This window comes from Pteropus vampyrus, unplaced genomic scaffold (genome assembly GCF_000151845.1).
Source record: "Pteropus vampyrus isolate Shadow unplaced genomic scaffold, Pvam_2.0 Scaffold15, whole genome shotgun sequence".
NCBI lineage: Eukaryota > Metazoa > Chordata > Mammalia > Chiroptera > Pteropodidae > Pteropus > Pteropus vampyrus.
This window is the reverse complement of record NW_011888796.1, coordinates 2,473,840-2,497,987: the sequence shown is the minus strand read 5'-3', so window position 1 is coordinate 2,497,987 and position 24,148 is coordinate 2,473,840. Positions and strand designations below refer to the sequence as shown.

The 24,148-nt window shown below is 32.9% G+C and overlaps 1 protein-coding gene across 9 annotated transcripts in view; it reads left to right on the top strand.

The window, feature by feature from the left end:
- GPHN (gephyrin) overlaps nt 1-24,148 on the top strand; it is a 404,083-nt gene that overhangs the window by 297,712 nt on the left and 82,223 nt on the right. For all 9 annotated transcript variants that reach the window (XM_011384213.2, XM_011384195.2, XM_011384203.2 and 6 more), the window contains one exon: nt 14,687-14,824. In XM_011384213.2, coding sequence (XP_011382515.1) covers nt 14,687-14,824 — 138 coding nt within the window. The remainder of the gene's footprint in view (nt 1-14,686; nt 14,825-24,148) is intronic.

Below are 24,148 nucleotides of genomic sequence, written 5' to 3'. Positions count from 1 at the left end.
TGAGACTTATAAAAACGAAAACCACCTAACTATATGTCCATCTCAAAGAACTAGAAAAAGAAAAACAAACTAAACACAAAGTTAGCAGAAGGAAGAAAATAATAAATATTAGAGCAGAAATAAATGAAATAGAGGCTAAAAAAAACTCTAATAGAAGAAAGCAACAAAACTAAGAGTTGATTTTTAGAAAATATCAACTGATTTGACAAACCCTTAGCTAGACTAAGAATAAAAAAGAAGAGACTCAACTAAAATTAGAAATGAAGAAGGAAACATTACAACTGATGTCACAGAAATAAAAAATGTTACAAGACTACTATAAACAATTATATGTCAACAAATTTGACAACCCAGAAGAAATGGATAAATTCTTAGAAACATACAACCTACCAAGACTGAATCATGAAGAAATGGAAAATGAATAGACCAATAAATAGTAAGGAGATTGAATCAGTAATCAGAAGCCTTCCAACAAAGAACCTAGGACCATGTGGCTTCTGCCAGACAATTTAAAAATAATTAAAGCCAGTTCTTTTCAAACTTCTACAAGTTATCGAAGAAAAGGAAAAATTTCTTAAGTTGATAACAAACAAACAAAAATTTTTTTAAATTGGCAAAAGACTTGAATAGACATTTCTCCAAAGAAGATATATAAATGCCAACAAGCACATGAAAAGATGCTCAACATCACTACACACAAAGGCAATGCAAGTCAAAACCATACCTATTAGGATGGCCACTATCGATAAAAACACAAATAATAGGTGTTGGTGAAGATGTGGAGAAATTGGAACCATTGTAAATTGTTGGTATGACCGTAAAATTTCCATAGTAGTTACTTCATTGCAGCATTATTCACAATAGCCAAGAAGCAACCTAAATGTGTATCAAGAGATAAATGAATACATACACACAATGGAATATTATTCAGCCTTAAAAAAAGAAGGAAATCCTATCGTGAACCTTGAGACATTATGCTAAATGAAATAAGCCAGTCAGAAAAAGGCAAATACTGCACGATTTGACTTATCTGAGGTATCTAAAATTAAACTCTTAGAAACAGAAAATAAAATGGTGGTTGATAGTGGGTAGAGTGGGGAGACTATGGGCATTGTTGTTCCATAGGTATAGAGTTTCATTTACACAAGATGAAAAAGTTTAAGAGACCTGTATTACAACACTGTGCATATAGTTAATAAAACTGTACTGTACACTTATAAATTGTTAGGATGTATATTCGATTCACCAGCTGTATACTAATGACTCTTAAATATAGCATTCTCTCCCAAACTCCAGACTCCCCTCGTTGTTACATACTGGAATTACTCCTTGATGTCTTCCTGGCTTCTCACATTTTCTCACCGGAAACCAAATTTAGTACTCTTCCTTCCAAATTGTTTCTATAAGGCTCCCTTAATTAATGACACTCACACCCTACACTATTAACCAAGCTTGAAATCTCACCATAATATTTACCTTCTCTTCCCCAAAGCAGAATCAGTCATAGAACCTTTTTTATGGCTCTTCCAAATATCCCTTTTCCAATTTCTCTTAGTTCAGGCCTTCTTCGTCTTTCACCTGTAGGATTATAGTAGCATACTAACTGCCCTGTCTGTCTACAGTCTCTCTTCCTTCTAATCTACCATCAGCCAAGTATTACATTTTTAAGTATGTATCACTTGTCTTTTTAAAAAATCTCGAATAGTTCTCCATTTTCTATCATACTGTCTCTTCAAAATTTGTTCTTGACTGAATTGACCACCTTATATGCCTTATACATATTTCATCCTCTCCACCGCCAGACTCTAACCTCATTAGGCAATTCCTCATTCTCTGAAAGCATGTACTTTGGAATCTCTGTCATTTTGTTCATTATGTTTCAAATGTTCCTCCCTTTTTCTTATTATTTAAAGTTCAACTCAATTGTCACTTCCTCTGTGAAGCTTTACAGTTTGTTCCCTAGGAATTAGTTATTCACTTTTCTGTGTTATCACACATAGTATTTTCTTTTTACATTAAAACATAAACATTTACAGGGTTTTTCAGTTTTCTGTTAAAACACAGCCTGATGTATATGTTCCATGAGCATGAGAAATAGGAATCTCATCTTATTTTATCTCAGCATCACTCATTAATGTTTAATAAAGTGCCTTATATATAAAGAGTATTCAACCCATATTTAGTAAATGAAATTGTAGGAAAGAAAGTCCCCCTCGTGTGATATAAGAGGAAACTAAATATCTGGAGATTTGGTCTTTTCATCTTGACCTTCTATCTGCTTAGACATATGGCTTTGAGCTAATCTTTTAACCTTTCTTTGGTAGAATTTGTTGTATACAAGAAATTTTATGGGTGTTACTCCATGCTTAAAAACTGTAAAACATCGGCTTACATGATAAAGTTCAATATATAACCATATATAAATGGTTTTCCATGGTTCACATGATAAAATTCAGCTCCAAAACCTAGCACTCAGAGACCTCCATGGTCTGGTTTAGTTACTTTTCTAGCCTCAGCTCCCACTGATCCCCACTAAGAACTCAGTGCTCTAACCATACTGATCTCTACATTCTTTCCTAAACATATTGTCTAGTCTCACCTTAACTGCTGTATCACTTAGTCCTGGCAGGAGTCAGATGACATGCTCAAACAGGATAATGAAAAAGAATTTTTTGAAAGAAGGAATCACAACAGAATGACCAGAATTAAGGAAAATAACAAGAAAAGTTGAGAACTTTAGGGAGCAAGCAACAGCAGGGAATTGCTGCTAAGCCTCCAGGACCCACAGGAGGGAGCAGTTATCTAAAACAAGTCGGTTAAAGAGGGCTGCCTTACACACTGATGGTTTTCATTAGAGGAATGTAACCACTGTCAACCAGCAGATAGGAGGCCAAAGGAATAAATAACCTTGTTTATATTCTTCCTCTGTTCTCCATTCCCCTGCCAGTGCTTCCCGTTGGCTGAATTCAAGCAAAGCCACAAGGATTGGGAGACTTTGTTCTATCCATAAACGATAACCCCTTAGGGGCATAGAGCAGAGTAGAGAAGAGTGGATAGTGATGCAGAAGAGCAAATGGAACTGTGTTATTCAAAGTTTTCTCTCCATCTGAATTTTAAGTCTGTTTATCTCAGATAATGGCTTTATTAAAAATAATATTAATTTAAGTATCTAACGTCAATAGAGAGCTTACCATGCTCTGGGCATTGTGACCTCCAACTGACCGTACAGTTTTTGAAGATGAACCTCCTAGTTGCCTTGCTCATGGGTTTAGACTTTATTGTAAAGGTCAGTAAAGGAAGTAAAACAAGGAAATGACAAGATCAAATTTGAACTTTGAAAGAACATTTACTATTGCATGGGGAATGGATTGAGTCAGGGTGAGATCAGAAGCAAGAATCTGATGAGAGGTTGAGTTAAAGCTGAAGCAATAGAAATAGAAAAACAGGATTTTTTAAATATTAAGATATCACAATTGACAGAATGTGGAAGGTAAGAAAGTCAAGAATGCCCCCCAATTTCTAAGTTGGGCAGTGTATGTATTACAGTACCTTATATTGATATGACCCATACCTTATTTTCATAATCTTAAAGGATAAACACGTGTTTGCTAGTAGGACTAGAAGGAGAAAGGCAGAGACAGATGTGTGAAAAAAATCATACTGTTTACTAGAAATTATTAAGATTTCTATAGCTGGAGTAAGGGTACATGTAAGAACAAAGAGAGATGAAATTGAGAAAGGACAGATCTTGAAAGTCCTAGCACATTATTCTAGGTAGTCTGAACTTTATCCCAAGGGTAACAGGAGGCTTTCGATGGTTAAAAACACAATTAAATCAGATGCTATTGAGAAGCTTCCCTAGAACCCCAGAATTTAGGCCATGACGTTGTAAGAAATTGGCTGGGGTTAACTAAGAAAATAATTATTTCAAATCAAAATGCATTTATTAAAGATTTTTAAGTGGCGTGTGATCATTGTCAAGAATCTGAATAATACAGAAAAGTAGAAAAGAAAAAAAGCCACCCTCATCCTATTACTTAAAGATAATATAACTAATATATATAATAATTTTCTTCCAATATATACATTATATTTTATTTCTACAGTTATAATCATACTATGTTTTACACTTTTTTAAAAATCTATAGCACTTGTATCAGCAGAATTAGTTGTAAATTAACCCCACTTTTTAGACCTATAGAAAGACCTGTGTGCAAAAATACCTTAAAATCTAGATTTGTTTTCACCAATGACACTGACTCAGTCTTTACCTTTCCTCACTCTCTATGATCACCTGTTCTCAGATTTCCTTTCTCAACTATGCAAATTATCTAACACATGCCCAAAGATCATGTTTAGCAATGTTTACGTCTTACAAAAGATATTAACTGAAATATCCTCTTTTTTATTTGTCATTGCAATTAATACATAGGGTGGGCATTTTGGAAGTTGAAGCTGTATATGCTTATACCGCATAATATGAAAAACAACACCATATAGGGAAGGTTAACTACAGGAAATACAACTTTATGAGCTGACAAAATTTCTTTAACTGCAAAGATGACTTTGAACTTCTCTTGGTCCTTTTTCCCAAGGCATTCTAAAGACTAGTTAATGCTTAGAAAGGGCTTTAAAAGATTCTTATCAGATTCCACTTTTATTTTTTCTCTACCTTTGTCTAGAGAATGTTTAGAGCAAGGCCCTACTAAAGAAAACAAAATTATAATTTTGCATTTTAATACCAGTGGCACTTACATTCCAAATAGAAGCTGACCAAAATATGTATGTATCTACATTAATATTAAAGCTTCTGAAATTGACAGCCTCTTTTTTGGGGAAATAAGGGAATTCTTAACCAGCTTTTTGGCTATTTAGGGTTAGGAAAAAAGCGTCCTACTAGCCTAATAAAGCAAGCTGGAGTTCAGAGACCAAAAAAAGGTCACCAAACCAAAAATAAGATAGCAAGACAAGAATGAACCAAGGGACTCCAGATCAGATAATATACAAGCTCTGAGGTTTACTTACATTCCTGAACCAGAATGACAGCAAAGCAAAGCATAATTATCAAGAGTTAAGAAAGAGGAGAAATATCTGATGAAAGAGGGGTGCAAGATTGGAAAATTGTGTCTGAAACTTTTCTTTTGCCTTAGTGACTATAACCAGTACCTACAGTTAATGTCTGTATAGCACTAGTGCTGCTAGTAAGGGCAAGAACACAAGGATCCGGATTTGAGGCCGTCTTCAAGAGCTCTCAGTCCTTAAGAACACGTCATGGCGAAGTTCAGCCCCATAGAGTCATGAAAAACCATTGATCATGTGAGGCCACCTCAATCCAAAAGGCCTTGTTTTCCTTTGTTGGGAGTATTAGCACTTAACTCCTACATTTATAATTTTTTTAAAGAATTTTATCCTTTTTGAGTGTTACTTTAGCAAATCCACTTTATCATTATATCTTTCAAAACCATTTTTTCTTCATCTTTTTTTACTCTGTTCTCTCAGCTAATTTTATCTATTTACTTTTAATATTGTATATGCGACAAATTGAAAATAAAAACCAAAGGGAGATAGCTGTAAAAACAGTTCACGCCTGACCACAGGAGATATTACTTTTTCCTCCTTTCGACCTTATAATTTTTCTATAGATTAAACCTCCTGATCGCAAAAATAACCTATAAGAATTTACTTACAGTGTTGTTTACAGTGTTATCATTTAATCTTAAACTTGGTAGTACATACATTAAACAAAGGTAATTTTTCATTTTCCTGATTACTTGACCTTAGCTAAAAGTGGTCATTATTATGTTTTCATATTCTCCTTTTTCTTTTCTCTGCTACATTAATTCTTCCACCACTTTATAACAAAAAGGTAGAGAAAAGAGGAAAAACTTATTTTAATTGTTAATAAATGTTTGCAATTTTCATTTTTTTATATTTTTTTATTAAGTTTATTGGGGTAACATTGGTTAATACAATTACATAATTTTCAGGTGTACATCATAGTGTGACATCTATATATTCTATTGTGTGCAATTGTTTTTAAAAATAGACAATTACAGTAAGAAATAAATGAGGATTTTGACCAGAATAAGATTTGAAATTGTAGTGTAGTGTTTATCTATACAGCCCATCTTCTTTGTCAGTGTATATATTCTAGACTGATTAAAAGCAAGCATTTAGAAACTCATTCAACAGAAATTTTCTGTGTGACCACTGTGTGCACAGCATCCTGGACCTTGCTGTTAAGACACTTTTTTCTTTCTTAAAGAGCTGATAATCTAGTTAAGAAAACAGATATATATATAAATAAGTGTAATTACTGTAAAGTATATAGTTAATATAATATGCAATGACAATCTTAAAATAGAGTATTTTATAGTGCCTTGTGAAGAAAAAAACGGAATGATCGTACGTTGCTGCATAAAGGAGGGACTATTAAAAAGGTTTTTAGATTTTTTATTTTAAAATAATTTCAAGCTTCAGAAAAGTTGAAAGAATAGAACAAATAATTCTCGTAAATCTTTCACTCAAATTCCCTCAAATGTTAGCATTTTGCCACATTTGCTTTATCATTTCTCTATATATATTAATACACACATTTTCCTGAACTGCTTATGAATAAATTACAGATGTGATGTTTCTTTACCCCTAAATATTTCAAATATATAATTTCTTTTTTAAAAAAAGAAAGAAAAGAGAAAAAAATATGTTCTTATACAACCACAGTACAATTATCAAAATTAAGAAATGAACCTTGCCACAATACTATTATATAACCTTATTCAAATTACATTTTGCCAGTTTGTCTAATAATATTCTTTATAGCAAAAGGAAAAATACACATTCTTTTCTTCTGATCTGGGATCCAACCCAGAATTATGCATTACTTGTAGTTATCATGTGTCTTTAGGCTCCTTTATCTGGAACAATATTTCAGGTTTTCTTTGTCTTTTATGACCTTGCCATTTTTGAACAGTATAGTGCAGTTATTTTGTAATACGTCCATCAAATTTAGACTTTTCTGATGTTTCCTGATGGTTTAATTTACATTATGCTTTTTTGCCAGTTATACTTCATATGTGTTGTTGTGTCCTTCTCAGTGTGTCATATCAGCATGCTTATGAAGTAATTTTGTCCCATAGCTGATAATATTAACTTTGATCACTTCATTAAGATGGTGTCTGTCAGGCTTCTCCTGTAAAGTTACTATTTTTCTTTGTAGTTAAGAATCTTGTGGAGATATATGTTGAGACCATATAAATATGTTATTTTTCTTGAGGTTTTTACCTTTTAGTTTTAGTACCCATTTAATTTTTGCCTGAATCAATATGATAGTTGCCAAGTGGTGACTTTCTAATTCCAAGATTTCTTCATTTATCAGTTGGCATTCTGTTGTAGGAAGAATTTTATTTAATCACCTATTTATTTATATTAGTATATGCTAATAGATTCTTATTTTATTAAATGGATTATATAATCTATTACTCTCCTAATTAACTTTGATTCTTGAGTTGTCTCAGGTTTGGCCAAACGGAGTCTCTTCAAGTTGACTCTAAGATCCTTTTGACATGTTCCCATCATTATTTGAGTGCTTCCTTACCAAAGAAAGTTGTGAAGGAAGAATAGTAATTTCCCAGGAAAACAAACAGATGAAAGAAAATTTATCCTAGGCAAAAAGAACATGATATGCTAAAATAGTATAATATATTCCAGTATCTACAATGGAATCAATTTTCTAAGTAATGGAGTAATGAGTGATGAGGCTTAAAAGGAATCAAGTAAGGGTTTTGCATAATATTCTAAGGAATTTGAAGTTTATCCTGTGGATGATAAGTGAATCATTCATATAAATTATAGGGCAAACATTTCATGATAATGTCCTGTTTTATAATCTTGATGCACAGAAATTCCAAGAGTACTTTCCTTCAATATTTCTTATACAGCTCTAGAAAATAACACATTCCTTTCAGCCATGGTTTCTAGGTTTTATCAGAAATGCTATGAGGCTGTGCTATGAGGCTCTTGAATAAACAAGTAGAAAACTTATAAAACTATTAAACTGAAAACAATATAAGAAATTACTTTCAGATATGTCAAGTGCCTTGTAATCCTAAACTTACAAACTACCATTGCCAGTGTTTCCTGAGAGCTTTGTACCTGATTTCACTTGAGACATTTATATGAACGACTAAATGCTTTGTATATCTGAACCACACATTCTTAGAGTTACCGAAGTCCCTAGATATTTAACCTGAAAAAATTACTATCATCAAATGTAAGTTATCTAGGAAAGCTGTTCATTACCTTAGATGGTTTGCTGTTCAGAAAAATCCAGGAGGTAGGAATTCAAGCTGCAGATGCTATGAGAAATAGAGGCGATAATATTAATAGAAAAAAACAAGTTTCTTCCTTGAGATTTTCTTTATATTCAAAGAATGAATAATTTACACTTTAAATAGTTGGGGAACTCTCTTACTGATTGTTTCTGAAGAATAGTTTCCTCTCAAGAATCAAGAAGAGCCCCTGCAAAACATCTGTGTTATATTTCGTTTAATGTTCTGAAAGCATCTTTTCTTCATTTACTTCTAATTTTAAAAAGTAGATTTTTGAGCTAAGTTAAAACACTGTATATTAAGAATTAGCACATTAAAAAGGATGCATTTCAAATGGGAAAAATACTTTCATTGATAGAAACAGTTCTATTTCAAGTTGGCCATGCTATAGAAAAAAGATTACTGCTACATAACGATGCTTGGTAGAAGGAATTCATTTGTACTTTCTGTGTCTCTTTGAAGGCTGTGAACATCATAGACATTGCCATTAGTATTTAAACATGTCTTTGATGATGACAATCCTCAGTGAACTTGTACTGTTTTTACACTGACTTCTTATATAGCCTTTTTAGTGATTGTAGCTGCTGCATGGAACATAGGAGATCTCAATAACATTTTGAGTACTTTACCTACAAAGATTCTGAACTAATATAATTAACCCCATGTCTAGACTTATACACCAGAAAATATAGAAGAGATAAGTTCAGTTTTACTTATGGAAACCTAGGCTTATTAGAAAATCTTTCGATCATCAATCTGTGGCTAATTTAGAATCCCTTAAATTCTACAAAGCTAGTTCAGAAAATTAAACCCATTGCAGAAGAATGCTGTCAATTTAGATGTCACAATAATTCAACCTTTTTCTTTTTGTTCAGTTTGGACAGCTACTACTGGGGAGGATATCTAGACTTACTTTAACCATCCCCCCCGACTCCCATGTAAAGATTCCATATCCTAAAACATTTTGCAGTTTATTTTTGTCAGTGTAGCTAGCCTACCTACAAATTGTCACTAACAACCATATGTTACCAGAGCTAATTTTACTATTGTAAGTTAAAATAAATATTCCCTTGAACACTACCTTCTCAGTAAGACATACTTTCACATGATAGTTGTTTTGTTTTATAGTATACACAAATTGAATAGAGCTAACGCCCTCACAGATTCTCTTTGTGACTCTTGGTATTCATTTGTAAGGTAGCTATCAGAATATATTTGTGGCCATGAAGTAGTTTTTGCATTATAGGAAAAACTCTATCCACATTTTCTATCAAATTTTGGATATTTTCTGAATCCAAAATCCAAAATTTCTCTCATTATAATCTTCTTAATTTTTAATTAAATTCATTGGAGTGACATTGGTTAATAAAATTATGTAGGTTTCAAGTGTACAATTCAGTAATACATCATCTATGTATTGCATTGCGTGTTCACCACCCAAAGTCAAATCTTCTGTCACCAGATATTTGACTCTGTTTACCCTTATCTACCTTTCCCTCTCCCCTCTTTCCCTTTGGTAACCACTAAACTGTTGTCTGTGTATGAGTTTTTGTTTGTTTGTCTGTTCATTTGTTGCTTTCAGTTTTATAACCCACATATCAGTGAAATCGTATGGTTCTCAACCTTTGCTGTCTGATTTATCTCAATTAGCATGATTTTCTCAAGATCCATCTATGTTGTCACAAATGGCAGCATTTCATCTCTTCTTATGGCCGAGTAGTATTCCATTGTATATTTGTACCACAGCTTCTTTATCTAATCATCTATTACATAAATAGATAAATAGAGACACGTTGGTTGTTTCCATGTCTCAGCCCCTGTAAATAATACTTAAGTGAACATCAGGGTGCATATATCTTTATGAATAAATGTTTCCAAATTTGGGGGGCAGATACCCAGAAAAGGGATTGCTGGGTCATATGGTAATTATATTCTTAATTTTTTGAGGAACCTTCATACTATTTTTCATAGTGACTATATCAATTCACATTCCCACTAGCGTGGATGAGGGTTCCTTTTTTCTCACAACCTCTCTAACACTTATTACTTGTGTTTCTTGCTTTTACTTTTTAAGAAATTTTTCTTCCTTCCATCTCCTATGTCTACCTAAGTGAAGTTTATGGAACACTCAGTGAACACTGGATGCTAGACGATACCCATCTGGCCTTCAAGACACAAAAGTGCATACTTTTTTTTTCTCAATTTTTTCCTCTTCTGTCAGATTTCGAGGCTAGACTCAGAATCAGGAAGAGGATTGGGGTGTGAGGAAAAACATTTCTTGATCCTTTTTCCTGCCTGATTGAGTTCTCTAATGGCCCAAGACAGAAGTGTTTTGAGGTTGCAACTTGCAAAATAAGAGAAGTCAGAGATAACTATTCTTAAATTTTCTGAAGCTTTCCTTTTGAAGTTTCTTATAAATCGCTGGTGTCAACATCAGAAAACAGTTGAAATTGTATTTCTTTTAAAAATGGAAACAAACCAAACCAGGAAACATAACTGTTTCCTTACCAGATTTATTTTGAAAATGTGTACCTTCTAAAAATGGGCTGCCCTTGGGAGGCCTGCCTAAGAGCCCCTGCTGAACATGTGAGTGCTGTGTCCTTAGCCTAGGCCTCTAGCTGCTAGTGCCTCTTTGTGTGTCCCTGGTGCTAACCCTGGAGCATTGTTTGTCCACTTTTGATTTGAAAATGAGAGCACTGGATCACCTATATCAATGGTTTTGAAACATATTTTGGCTATAATTTTTTGTTAAATGGAATCTTGTATGAACAAAGAGTCATACTGCGTATCATGAGGGAAAAAAAAGAACTAGGTGCATTAATATCATTTAGTAGTCCTTTTACTTTAAAAGAACAGCTATTATCTATTTCACTAATTTTATTCTTATGTGTAAAAGGTCAGTTACAAATACTGTTTTTCTCATATTTATAGGACCAAGTTAACTCTTCTTTATTGATAAAGTAGCTGAGTATTCCTACTGTGATTTGGGTGAGTCTTGAGTGGGAAGCAGCCTCTTGGCACATAGAAAGTGCTCAGTAAATATTTGTTGAAAATACACACACACACATACACACACACACACACACACACACACACACACACACACACACACACACACACACACACACACCTACCTCTCTCTCTCTCTCTCTCTGCTAATGTGCCAGAGAATTAAAATACTCCTCTTTGAGACATTACTTTCAGTTAATTGTGTAGATAGAAGACCTCTATGATAACATGCAGTAGTTTAGCCAGGAAACAGTATTAACCCATTATAATCAAATTTTGGATTATGTACCCAGTGAAGCAGTCTCTTTCTGGCACAGAGTCTATAAATATTGAAGAGCGAGAAGCACTACTTTGTTTTTCTCTTCCTGACTTTTGACTTTGTTTGAAAGATTTGCTATTCATTCATACTTCAGGTATTTATTCAGTAACTACTGTAAGTATAAAGAAAACACTATTCATAGGTGGCAAAGGATACAAAGATTAATAAGATATTGATCCTGCCTTCAAGGAGTTTACAATCGACTAACATAGGTAAGGCAAATATTTAAATGTCTATAACATAAGATAGAGGCTGTTAGATGCCATAAGAAAAATATAAACAAGGTACAAAATTCTCTCTACCTGAGAACTAGTCTGGAAAATATTTTTCCAGACTAGTTCTCAGGTAGAGAGAATTAGAGAGAGAGAGAAAGAAAATATCTGTCTCTATAATTAGAGAACCATCATGTGGTTTACTGCCCTCCTACTTTTATTTTTTTGCTTACTTATATATCTTTCCTTTTTTGCTGAGCTATAATGTTCTTCATGGCAGAGTATATTTTACTCTGTATATCCCAAGTCCTTAACTATTCCTGGTTCATAAAATATTCTGAATAAATATTTTTTGAATAGATACATGTATCACTGATAACCAAACTTGTTTTCTAATAAGAAAAATTCTATTCTATTTCAACACATATTCAACAAATAAACTCTATACAATTTAAAGTACAGTTTTCTCTTCAGAACCTAAACATTTTTAAAGGACAGCTTTTATAAGATTATATGCATTTTACACCGTAAAGTAAAGCCTATGTTAGAAAAGGTCAGATCTCAGACCTATAAACCTGAATAAAAAACAGAAGCATTCCTATCATTCTCTCCAATTACATTGATTTTAACAATATGTTTTTATGATATTCAAATGACAAAGCCAAGTCTTCAGTGAAAGTGAGTTATAAATAAATATACATTCCAATTTTAAGTAAATGATAAATCATACATAATCCTTTTTTAAATGTTCACTAAAATTTTGAGTAGAAAATAATATTAATATTTAGCACTAAATAATCTGTAAGGTTCTTCAGGCTTTGAAAATTTTTTAATTTTTTTATGATTGTCCATGGGAGGAATGTCATAATTATAAGCATCTTTGTATTATTTTTCTTTGAGTACTTATGACAATGTCATTCGTCTTATAATGGAAATTCTTGAGGAACTACCTTTAAGTCAATTCAGTGAACATGTCTGAAGCAGCTGCTGGGGTTGGGGTAAGAGTACTAAATTTAATAAATTGCAATAACCAGAAACTTACAGACTTCTGAGAGATACATACAATCATTATAGGGTGGATTAATGTGATGGGAGCTTATTTGTCTCACACATCAAAAGCCTGGAGGCAGGCAGCCAAGGGCTTGTACTAGCACCTCAACATTGTCATCAGAGGCTTAGTCTCTTTTTTCTTCTCATGTTTCCATACTTACCGAGTGAGTTTCCATCCTCATTGAAAAATGCTATAGCACCTCGTATCTAGCTGTGTTCCAAGTAAAAAGAAGGTGGAAGGGCAAAAGTTTTCTCCTCTTAAAGCTTTGTATCTTTATCTTTTTATGTGTAGTGGGAAGCCTGCCCCAGGGACTTCTTCTGACACCTCACTGGCCAGCACTCTATCGTGTGATCACTCTTAGATGCAAAAGAAGCTAGGGAAGAAGTGGCAGTTAACATAGCCAAGCAACAGTGTTTGCAGTTCTTCCTTTTTTGCTTATCCATCAGGCTATAGACCCCTAAGGCTCCAAAGAGAAAGCCGAGTTATTTATGAACGAGGATATAGTCCCTTTTTGTCACAAAATGATTCATTTATTCAACAAATATTTAATTTTTTTTTTTTTGCCAAATATGTGCCATAGCAAAGCTTTTACTCTTGAGTGAAATGGAAAGTCATCAGAGGGTTGGGAGCAGAGATTAGTACAATCCAGTTTACAATTTAAAAGGACCACTGTAACTGCTGTGTGAAGAATAAATTGTGGTGGACAAGGATAGATACAGGGAGACCAGTTAGGAAGCTATTCAGGTTCCCAGGAATTAAAAGCTAGTTCCAACTATTGTAGTAGTGGAGATGGTGAGTAATGATCAGATTCTAAAGATATATCAAAGATAGTTTAGATATGGTTCTGATGAAAAGAGAAAAATCAAGGATGTCTCCAAGATTTTAGACTAATAACAGGAAGCATGGAGTTGGTATTTAATAAGATGGGAATTGCAAAAGAATAAGACATTGTGTGGGTAGGTACTGTTATATTTGCCTTTTCTTTTCATTTTTTTTTTCAAGAGTTTGATTTGGACAATTAGGTTTGAATTGCCTATTACGCATCCAAGTGCATGTTGGATGATTTATAAATTTGGAGATATATATATTCTTATCCACTAACTATTTAGATGGCATACAAATCTAGAGTTGAGGGTAGAGGTTAGGAATTAGAGATATAAAATCAGAAGTTTTAGTGTATATATGATATGCCATGGGTCTAGATGAGGTTATGTAGGAAGTAGCTAAATAATCTTTCTATAACTTTCTTCAGAGGAAAGAAAATTTCCTATAAAATCCTGAACAAATTCAAATTTGAGTATTTCATTTTACTAAACAGCTCATTAAGTGTTCAATGCTTACTGTAGTGGTTAAGGACATGAACTCTGAAGCCAGGCTATCCAGGTTTGAATTGTTGTTCTTCTATTACGAGCTCTGTGATTTAAACCTCTCTTTCCTCATCTGTAAATAAGGATAACAATGATGTCTCCCTATAAGGTTATTGTGAAGATTCATGAGTTAAATTAAACACATACCAACATTCAAAAAAGGATTAGGCAATATCATCATTAAAGTTCACCAAATTTTAATACATTATGTAACATTGTTAACTTTATTTAATGTTCCGCCAAAGCAGGCCATAATTTGGAAGCAGGAGAGCATTTCTCACCTTGTAATCTTTATTTGCAAACCTAAGAAATAGAGAGTTGTTGATGTTTATGTGTCATTCCCACTTTTTAATCAGTGTTCCAGCATCACATTCTCCGTTAAATATCTTCCTGTTTAGGTCACAGTGCTGTTGATATCACCAAGGTGGCTAGAAGACACCGCATGTCTCCTTTTCCTCTAACATCTATGGACAAAGCCTTCATCACAGTCCTGGAGATGACTCCGGTGCTTGGGACAGAAATTATCAACTATCGAGGTACTGTTATATTTGCCCACTGCCTTTTCTTTTCATTTTTTTTTTTCCAAATAAGATTCACAGAACATTAATACAAAGTTTTCCTAGATGAGAAAGGTTATTAATCATTATCACATTATTATGATCATTCTTTTTATTTCTTATTTCTACTCAACTCTCAGATCAGCCTTAATGGTATACAGAGTTAAGCATCCATAAAGCTTCCTTTTTCATAAAAATTTTTAAAATGCATAAAAATCAACTGGGTTTCTTCTGTCCATCAGCATATCAATCACAAAAGAGAGGGCTATCAGCACTGTGTGAGGAAAATAGTTAATTCCAAATCTGTCAGAAATGGGAGATAACTAATCTGTCTAGTATTCATATTTTCCTTTTTGGAAAAATATGTTTTCAAATGTAAAATATAAAAACTACATTGATTTATCCATGGATCACTGAGCAACCAGTCTGATCTCAGTTTTTCTGCTTCATCTAGCTCCGCATTTTTCTGCTCTTAGTTTAGTAGCACATTGAAATCAACTTGTGGAAAGACAACAGAAAGGTGGTGGTATTCTTGGTTTTTAATCAACCACTTCCCTTTCTTAAAAACAGCATAAATGTTGTATTTAGTGCAATACGAATAAAATATAATTTCTTAATTGTTTTTGTTATAAAAATAAACACAAAAGGATTGATTTTACAAATAAAGGACTTTATTTATAAATCACAAAATATTTTAATTTCAGTGAACATTAGTGAGTATCTATATAAACACCATAATTTTTCTGCAAGAAAATTCAGACTTAGAACAGCAGAAAAGAAATAGGATTAAGGCTCAAGACCTACATTCTTCTTTTCACTACATTTTAATTCTTCCAGTATTAAAATGTAAAAAATAATGATAGATAACAAAACAGATTATGTTAAAATTGAAAGGCCCTAAAACTAGTGAAATTTTAAATGCCAAATGCTAACTTTTTGTTCCCTAACCTTACTTAGACAAAAATTTTTATATTGTTTGCACTTATCCTTTATCTCTGACTTGCATTCTTTTAAATATGTATAGCAATAAGCTTAAACTTTTCTTTGTTTTATATTACCCCTCATTAAAGGAAATAAAGATTAGAAAACTCACTAGAGTAAGGAAATAGGAATTAATTGTGATTTCAAAATCAATTTTAATGAAATAGGTTTTTTTATATTATTAACTGCAGAATATTCAGATATTTTTTATATCAATCAATCCCGAGACATATTCAGAAAATATGATGTAAACTTAAGTTGGAAAAAGTTAAGTAATGGTTTACCTATTATAAATTAATCATCCCTGGCCCCTTGTAATTGCAGGGGAGTTTCCTTTAACATTAGTCCTTAGAAAAATCTCAGTGTATGACAGGTCACATTTAAACAGATATTCCAGTCCTATAAAGGAAAAAACAGAATTGGAAATGGCTATTTCTATATTTTCTCTAGTGAAGGAAAAAAAAAAAACTGTCACATGGATTCTCTTTTCCCTTCATGTGCTTTTTTCTCTTTCATTTGTTCATCAAATCAGTTGTCACTTGTAAGTTAGCAAACTCTTCATGGATGGTTAACTTCCTTGTCAAGTGTTTCTACTTATGATGATATTAAAAAAAAGATTTGGATGCAACATTTGAGTTAGATCATACTCAATTTTTAATGCAAAAGAGTATTATAATTAAACCTCCTAGGCATTTTAGGTAGATGTTTGAAAACAACACCATATATAGAAACATAATTCACGTTTTTCAACAAATATTTATTAAGCATTTACTAAATGGTAAGTTCTGGATAAATAAAGATGAATAACACTTCCGCCCTATGGATCTCATTGTGTAGAGCAGGAGAGAGACAGGTAAACAATGTGGGACTAGTCTCCTTTATCAGCTCTTTTGTAGGCTTGCTTTCCTTTGTCCATTCCTTGAATATAAACTTTCTTTAGCATTTTTGTCTTTGGCCCTTTTCACATCTTGCACATTCATTTCAGATAACCTCATACATGCCAATTGTTTCCAATACCGCCTATTAAGTGGTATCTAAATATGTATTGCTACCCAGACCTTGCCTGAGCACCAGACTCATACATCAAATGTACACCTGCTGCTAGTAAATTTGACATGACCAATGCTAAACTTATTTTCTTACCTCTACAATACTTGTTTCTTCTATGTCCTCTTGAATCCATCCCATATTTTCCATTCTCAAAACTATCATTTTAGTTCTTTATTATTAACCTCCTGGATTATTATAATCCATCCCATATTTTTCATTCTCAAAACTATCATTTTAGGTCTTTATTATTAACCTCCTGGATTATTAGAACAGAATATTGAAAATTATTCTTCTAAAGCAAATGCCTACATGTGTATGTATGTATAAAGTATTGTTTGTTTTTTGGTTTAATCGGTTTTGGCTACAGATGAATTTTCTATTATCTCTGGTCTGTCCTTTAGCATTTCTACTATTTTCAGCTCTTATTTGCAAGCAAGGCCATAAAGAGCAAGTGCTCCACTGATGATAATACCTTCCTTTGGTTTCTTGTGAGAGGTATAACTGGCATGACAATGGATGGTAATATTTATAAGACGAATGTTTATGATTCATTTTCCCTGCATATAAAATGCATGACATGAATAAATTTCAGCTTCACATTTGGTACATTACTAGCTACTGTAAGGCAGATTAAAATATTCTGGCACCATTCCCTGTAATTCCCAGTCTCTTTCAGTTAACAATGGAAAAACTATGAGCTTTCAATAGAAAGCATTCTGCTTTCTTGGGAGCATCATTTTAGATTACAAGCTCTAGGCTTTCTTATTTAAGACTAAATGATCAGAGACTTCATCATCTCTGACCCAGGTTCTTTGTTTTTCCATAAAAGACTTAAGCAATTCTAGACTTAAGCTTTGCTGTTAGAACTCAGTTTGAAGCAGTGAAGTATCTCTTCTAGAATACTGACCACAGCAGAGGTATTTCTCCTTGTCTCTGACTTATAGTTTGATGACTCCCTGAAGATAGGCAGTTATCTTAAGCAGAAATTAGAAGAAATTCAGAAGTTCTCAATTCCAAACAGGAGAAGGTTCTCTCCAAAAAAGTTCACAAGTCATGCTAGGAATCATTAACTCCTGAAGTTTCAGGGCCTGTCAGAGAATAATAAAAAAGAAAGTGAGGTATACTAAAGGAGATTTGCCATCAAACACACCCTTTACCTTGCATTACTTTTAACTAGCTGAGAAAAACTTTCTGAGTCTTGTTTCTCTCATATGTAAAAATGAGCTACAAAAACTTTCTGAGTCTTGTTTCTCTCATATGTAAAAATAGAATTAATGTCTACCCAATAAGGTCACTGTGAGATACTATTAAACTGCCATATATAGAATTTAGCAAATGGTTCCCTTCCCTTTTCCATAAGGGTATTCTGAGGTCATCACCCTAAGATAAGCACTTATAACTTACAGAGTCAAAGCTAGAATTCCTTGGCTTGGCTCCATTTGTTGATTCACATGAACGATCTCTGGATTCCCATGCATTTTGTTATAATCAGATTTATATTTTACCCACCCGGGTCATTCAGGCATGTGCTCCCTGTCTCATGAGAAAATTTAACTAAACAGCAGTTTTTACTGTTTTTCAGCTTATCCATGGTTGAGCTTTACAAAATTGAAGGAGAGAATTGAGGTAGTTATTCAAACATTTCAAGCAAAAGCATATATTTTTATTATACTAATTACTGCCTCCAGTTTCTACCTCCAGTCAAGTAAAATCTTCACCTAGGATGATCCCATTTACTTGTAAATTTCTCCTGGGATATTGGCCTGTGCTGGCATTTACTGTAGATTTTTCCATGAATGTGACTGTTTGAACTCATTCATAATTCCCTTCAGGTAGTCTCATCTCTTTAGACTTTTTAATCCATAAACTTCATTACACATCTGAAATATGCACATTTCATTATATCCTTCTATTTATGCTTCTTATTACATCATTCCCTTTATACCTCTCCCTGAATTTCTCAAATATAAACATGTCATTAAATCGCTCTCTGTATATTCATGGTGTGTGTGTGTGTGTGTGTGTGTGAGAGAGAGAGAGAGAGAGAGAGAGAGAGAGAAATTACAACCTCTAGGCAATTGTGCTGGTCTTAATATCCAAAGATTGTGTCTATATTACCAATCTGCTCTCTGTATATGTGCTTTCAGGTGCTTTTTTCTCCACCAGTATTATGGTTCCTACATGTGTGCTGTTATCACAGTACTCACAAAGCCCCCTTGTGTGAGGGAGTTATTTTTATAGTTATATAATTGAGTAAAATTAACTCTCACAGAAATCAGACCTACAATGTTGGCCTAACTATCCCTATGTCACAACCAGGTAGACTCATCTTCCTATTTTGTACTTCCTTCAATGCATACCATTACATATTTCCATATATGTAATTCTCTTTCTTTAAACATAAAGCATATTATGAATGTATTCACTTTAAGCAATTTTGATAGAAAATCTATATGTAATCAAAAAAGCAAAGAGGAATTAATCTTTCAATATGATTTCTTTTAGTTTACACAACTTTTATTGAATATATTACACAGCTTTTATTGAATATTTCTTTTAGTTTACACAGCTTTTATTGAACAAGGTACTGTCTCTAAATATGATTCTTAGTTTTCCATTATTTTGGTGTACCTCATTATCATTTCACATTTTAAATATATATGTCTTCTTTGATATAGTTTATTTTGCAATCTTTTTATTCAGTATCTATTTTGAAGTACCATATTAGGTTAGGATTCAGAATATAAGCAACGGAAAAAGTGTTTGTTAAAATGGAACAAAAATAGAAATTGTCTATAAAGGAATAGCATCAGAACACCTTATTTCCACAGTGATCAAAATTTCAAAAAAGGATCTCAGATTTTTAGAAATTCCTGTCTATCCTTAATATTATATTGGTAGAATTATAAAAGTTTATATAAATATACAAGATTTTCCAAACTATGGGGAAGAAATTAGTGCAAATGAAAATAGACAAAGTGGCTATAAAGGATTTGCCAGTACCAGCAAGAGAATTACCAGGAACGGAAACTTGGCAATAGCTTTTTTTTTTTAAACTTAGAATTGATTAACTTTCCCATTAAAGCATCCAGCGCTGCAGTAGTGTTACCTTTTTGACTGTTTTCTTAAGTAAAGACTTCGCAACTCCTGACAGGCTGTAAGCTCACCCCAGGCAGCATGGGCTATGTGCCAGGGGAACCCAAATCTTTCTTTCATTTAATTGTAAGACAAAAGCATATGAAGAAAATCAGAGATACAAGGATTCTATTGTAATCAACAACATTCTTTGTAATGTGTCTGAATGTGTATAAGAATGGAATAGGTTTGCAATAATTTTTAAAACTTTAACTCAATGTTTCAAAAACAATTTATTTAAATGGTTAAAAATCTTTTCTTCTTCTATAAACTCCTTTTTTTGCAGAATCTCAATGTCCTTGGTTAACTTTTAAAAAAAAAAGTAACATCTTGCCTTATCATTTGGAAATACCACTGAAATACCAATGATACTATTGCAACCTTGAGACTATAATTCCTTACTTTGATTTTAGCAATATGAAAATAAGTCACGAGTATTACTTCAAAATCAATATTATGATTGGTACATTTGGTATTTATTTCTTTTCGTATCCCATTTAGGAACTTTATTTTATCATATATCTTTTTTTTCTTTTTATAAAATACTTGTTACATACTACTTTTTCCTTTTTTTGATAGTTATAATAATATCCTAATAAGGACCAATCAGTGTTGAAAAAGTTAGGAATTATTTTTAGGAGACTAGGATATGTGGTTCAAAATTATGGAAATTATAGTAAGAAAGTATTTTTTTCTTACTATATTATTGTTTATAGGACAGTGATTGAGAAACTACCAATAAAGAAGAGTTTAAATTGTTCAAACTGTAGAAAGAACATTTTGTTTGGTTATTTTTACCAAATCCTGACCAACAAATTCACCCCTTCAACCTAAGCGCTACCCATTTATCAGTGATACCTTATTCATTTTACCTGGATGTGGCAAGATTTCCGTCATTAAATACCAAAAGAAATGAACACTTACTCTAATTTGAAACATTTTCTTTGACCTCAAGAACATTTTAGGTATATTTTAAAACTAATATTTCTTCTTTAAAAAAATCTTTCATTTTAATTAAGTTAAATTCTTTTTACAGATATATAGTTATTTTTAAAGCTTAGTATTTTATATATAGAAATAAATGTATGTAACACAGTTTAAGTGATACTATTCAAGAATAAAATTTACACCATGAAACCACAACAGAACTTCAGAACTAATTCATTGCCAATTCTATGCATCTTTTTGTTTTGCTTAAATCATGATTTAATCATTTCCGATAACATTTATATTTATTCCAAATTCTGTAACCTTGCACAAAACTTATTTTTATTTTATGATGTAACAACTGTAATGCTTGCCCTTACTCATTCATTACATTGGCAGGTAATGAACATCTCTCAATGGAAAAATACAAATGCATAATACTACTTTGAATAAACTATGTTTTAAAAGCATAAGAATTTTATTGTACTATTCCATAAACATGACTTCTGGAGTAACTAGATATTAATTAATGTACTTGTTTTCACTGAAAGGATTTTCAACCCTAAGTCATTCAGTCTTTCTGAGTTTATATATATGTGAAGCCTGCAATACATAAGTGAGTTCTATCATGTACCAAATGTTGTCTAGTGAGCCTTTCAAATTCACAGTGAAGATGTGGGAATAATTAAATTATATTGAAGTAGGTTTGAGGTCATTCACCATATTAAATGTTTAGTGTCTGTTAAATAATGAAGCTTTCTATAAGTATGTTATACTTCAGTTAAGAATTTGTTTAATGCTGTAATAACCCAAATCTGCACATGGTTCACCTTCCTCCTCATCCTTGGACTTAGCTAATATTGTTCCTACCAATGATCATTCGACCAGAGTAAGTATATCAGATTGACTGCCTTCTCAGCTATTTTGGTGAGCACAGTGGATAGCTGTTAGGTCAGCAAAGTCTTTCAGTAGCCTCTCACATAGGTTGGATGTAATGGTGGTTTTTAAATGGTGTAGTAACATAAGTAAACTTTTGAGGAATTTAAAATCAATAGCAAATTGACTTATATCCATGTTTTACACTAGGAAGTCTTGGGTAGTATCTTTTCAACCTTTTGTTATCTACCACACTCTTCCCACACTCCTGAAATTTATAGAAATTTATAGGTGATAGTATCTTGGTTAGCAAAAATGAAGACAAGGAATCAATCGTCCAGGTCACTGGATTCAGAGTTTTCACTTGACCTCCTCCAAAGCCTTTTTAGAACTAGCCACACAGGGAACTTTACAACTATGGAATCATTTCAATAAGTGACTTTGGGAAATTGACATGCTTTTCTCTCTTATATCTAAGTCACTCAGTTCTTCTTACATCTTGATTTGGCAGCAAGAAGAGAGTATTATCTGGGCCAAAATAAATGTCCAACCAAGTTGTTTACTTTTACCATTTAGAGAATACATTTGGGTTTAATGTTCACAAATCATACTCAACTTTATAAATAGCTCGATCTTGATTTTCCTTGTATATATGTCCATTGTGAGCCATTTGAATCTTTAGATTCTTTCTGAAGATATTTTTTTTAGTCATCCCAGTATAAAGAAGTTAACACTCCAGAGAGTAGGAAATTCATTGATAACTGTTATCTGTGGGAAGCTGACTCATATGAGTGTCCTGCTGACAGCATAAAAAGTCTTCCACCTTTTTGACCAAGCACTCTGCCACTGTCTTCTTACAGCACAAGTAAGCATACCACACAAAATAGTATAAATCATCAGCCAGTCTTTTCCACACCTTCCTTATCAACTTCTTCAGAACATCTAATGGTATATGTGACCCAGGGTCCCCATTGATACATAACCCTGCCTTTAAGATTTCTGACCTCCACCAAATCTAAAAATATGCAAATTTATTATCATCTTCTTCAAACTGAAGACATTCTTTATTATGTATAACTTAGAGAATACAGTGTAAGGGGGAGAGTAAAACAGAATGGACATTATCTCCTTAGAGTTAGGAAGCGGGACCGTAGCTTCTTGGCACACAATCTAACTTTCTACAACTGAAAGGTTCATTTCTGACTATGAAGAGCTGCAGACTCCCACCAAAAATATTTCTAAGAAAGCATATTAGTTTTATTAATTTTATATTGGGGAAATCATCTTTTGCTTATTATAAATAGAGCTCTCATTGGAGTAGAGCAACTGAGAAAAAGGAATTTTGCTCCTATTTTCCTGAAATTATATCTTTTAGTAAAGCCTTTGACTCCCACAGCTTCAGCTGCTCTCTGTATTTTCTCTACTAAATGTTAAACCTAAAACAGTCATAATATGTAGTTGAGAAGTTACTACTCCCTGGTTCCCATTCAAGTTTGAAGGCTGAGGCTCCCTTTTTCAAATCACACACCCAAAGTTTATTCAACACTAACACTTGGGCTCCACCTATGGGCAAATAAAAGAGATGCTATATCTATACAAGAGAGACCATCTCATGAGACGAAGTGATTGCGGCACTACTACATACTCTTTAAGTTCCCAAATAGATCTTCTGGTCAGAAATTGAATGAATTCTAATATTGACTTCTTGGAAGAGCTATCCATTGTTTAGTCCTGATACCTACTGAGAGAGATGTAGGTCCTTGTGTAGCAGAGAGGTGTTTCTGACATTTATTTTTTCAGTACTCTTGTATCTGCTGCCAACTGGGAGTTTTTACCATTTTCCACTCGCATATTCTCTACAAATTCTGTCCCTTGCCTTAGGCTTTTAGACCAAAACTTGAGGTAATGCATGTTTTTCTCTTTGAAGAGATTTAAACTCTGCTGGTAAGTTAACTTGATACCAACTCCAAAAGCAGAACTAATTCAGTAGTAATCTAATTTACCTTAAAAATAGCAACCCTGTCTTTAGTACAAGTCCAAAATAAAAACCTGGCCAATAATATATATTATTAAATTTATATTAATAGCCTAAGTATGAAGCAGTTCTTTCTTTCCAAGTGAAATATTTTATTTTTCTTTCCATGATATTTGAAGAAGGTCTATAAATACCAGCTGGTGTGTGTGTGCTGCAAATATGATTTGTCTTGACTCTTGTAAATATATGTTGAAATGAGAGAAGTATGTCTTTTTTAAAAAATCTCTTATCCTTGCTCTTTTTAAAAAACAACAGCTTTATTGAGGTACAATTCACCCACTTAAAGTATACAATTCAGT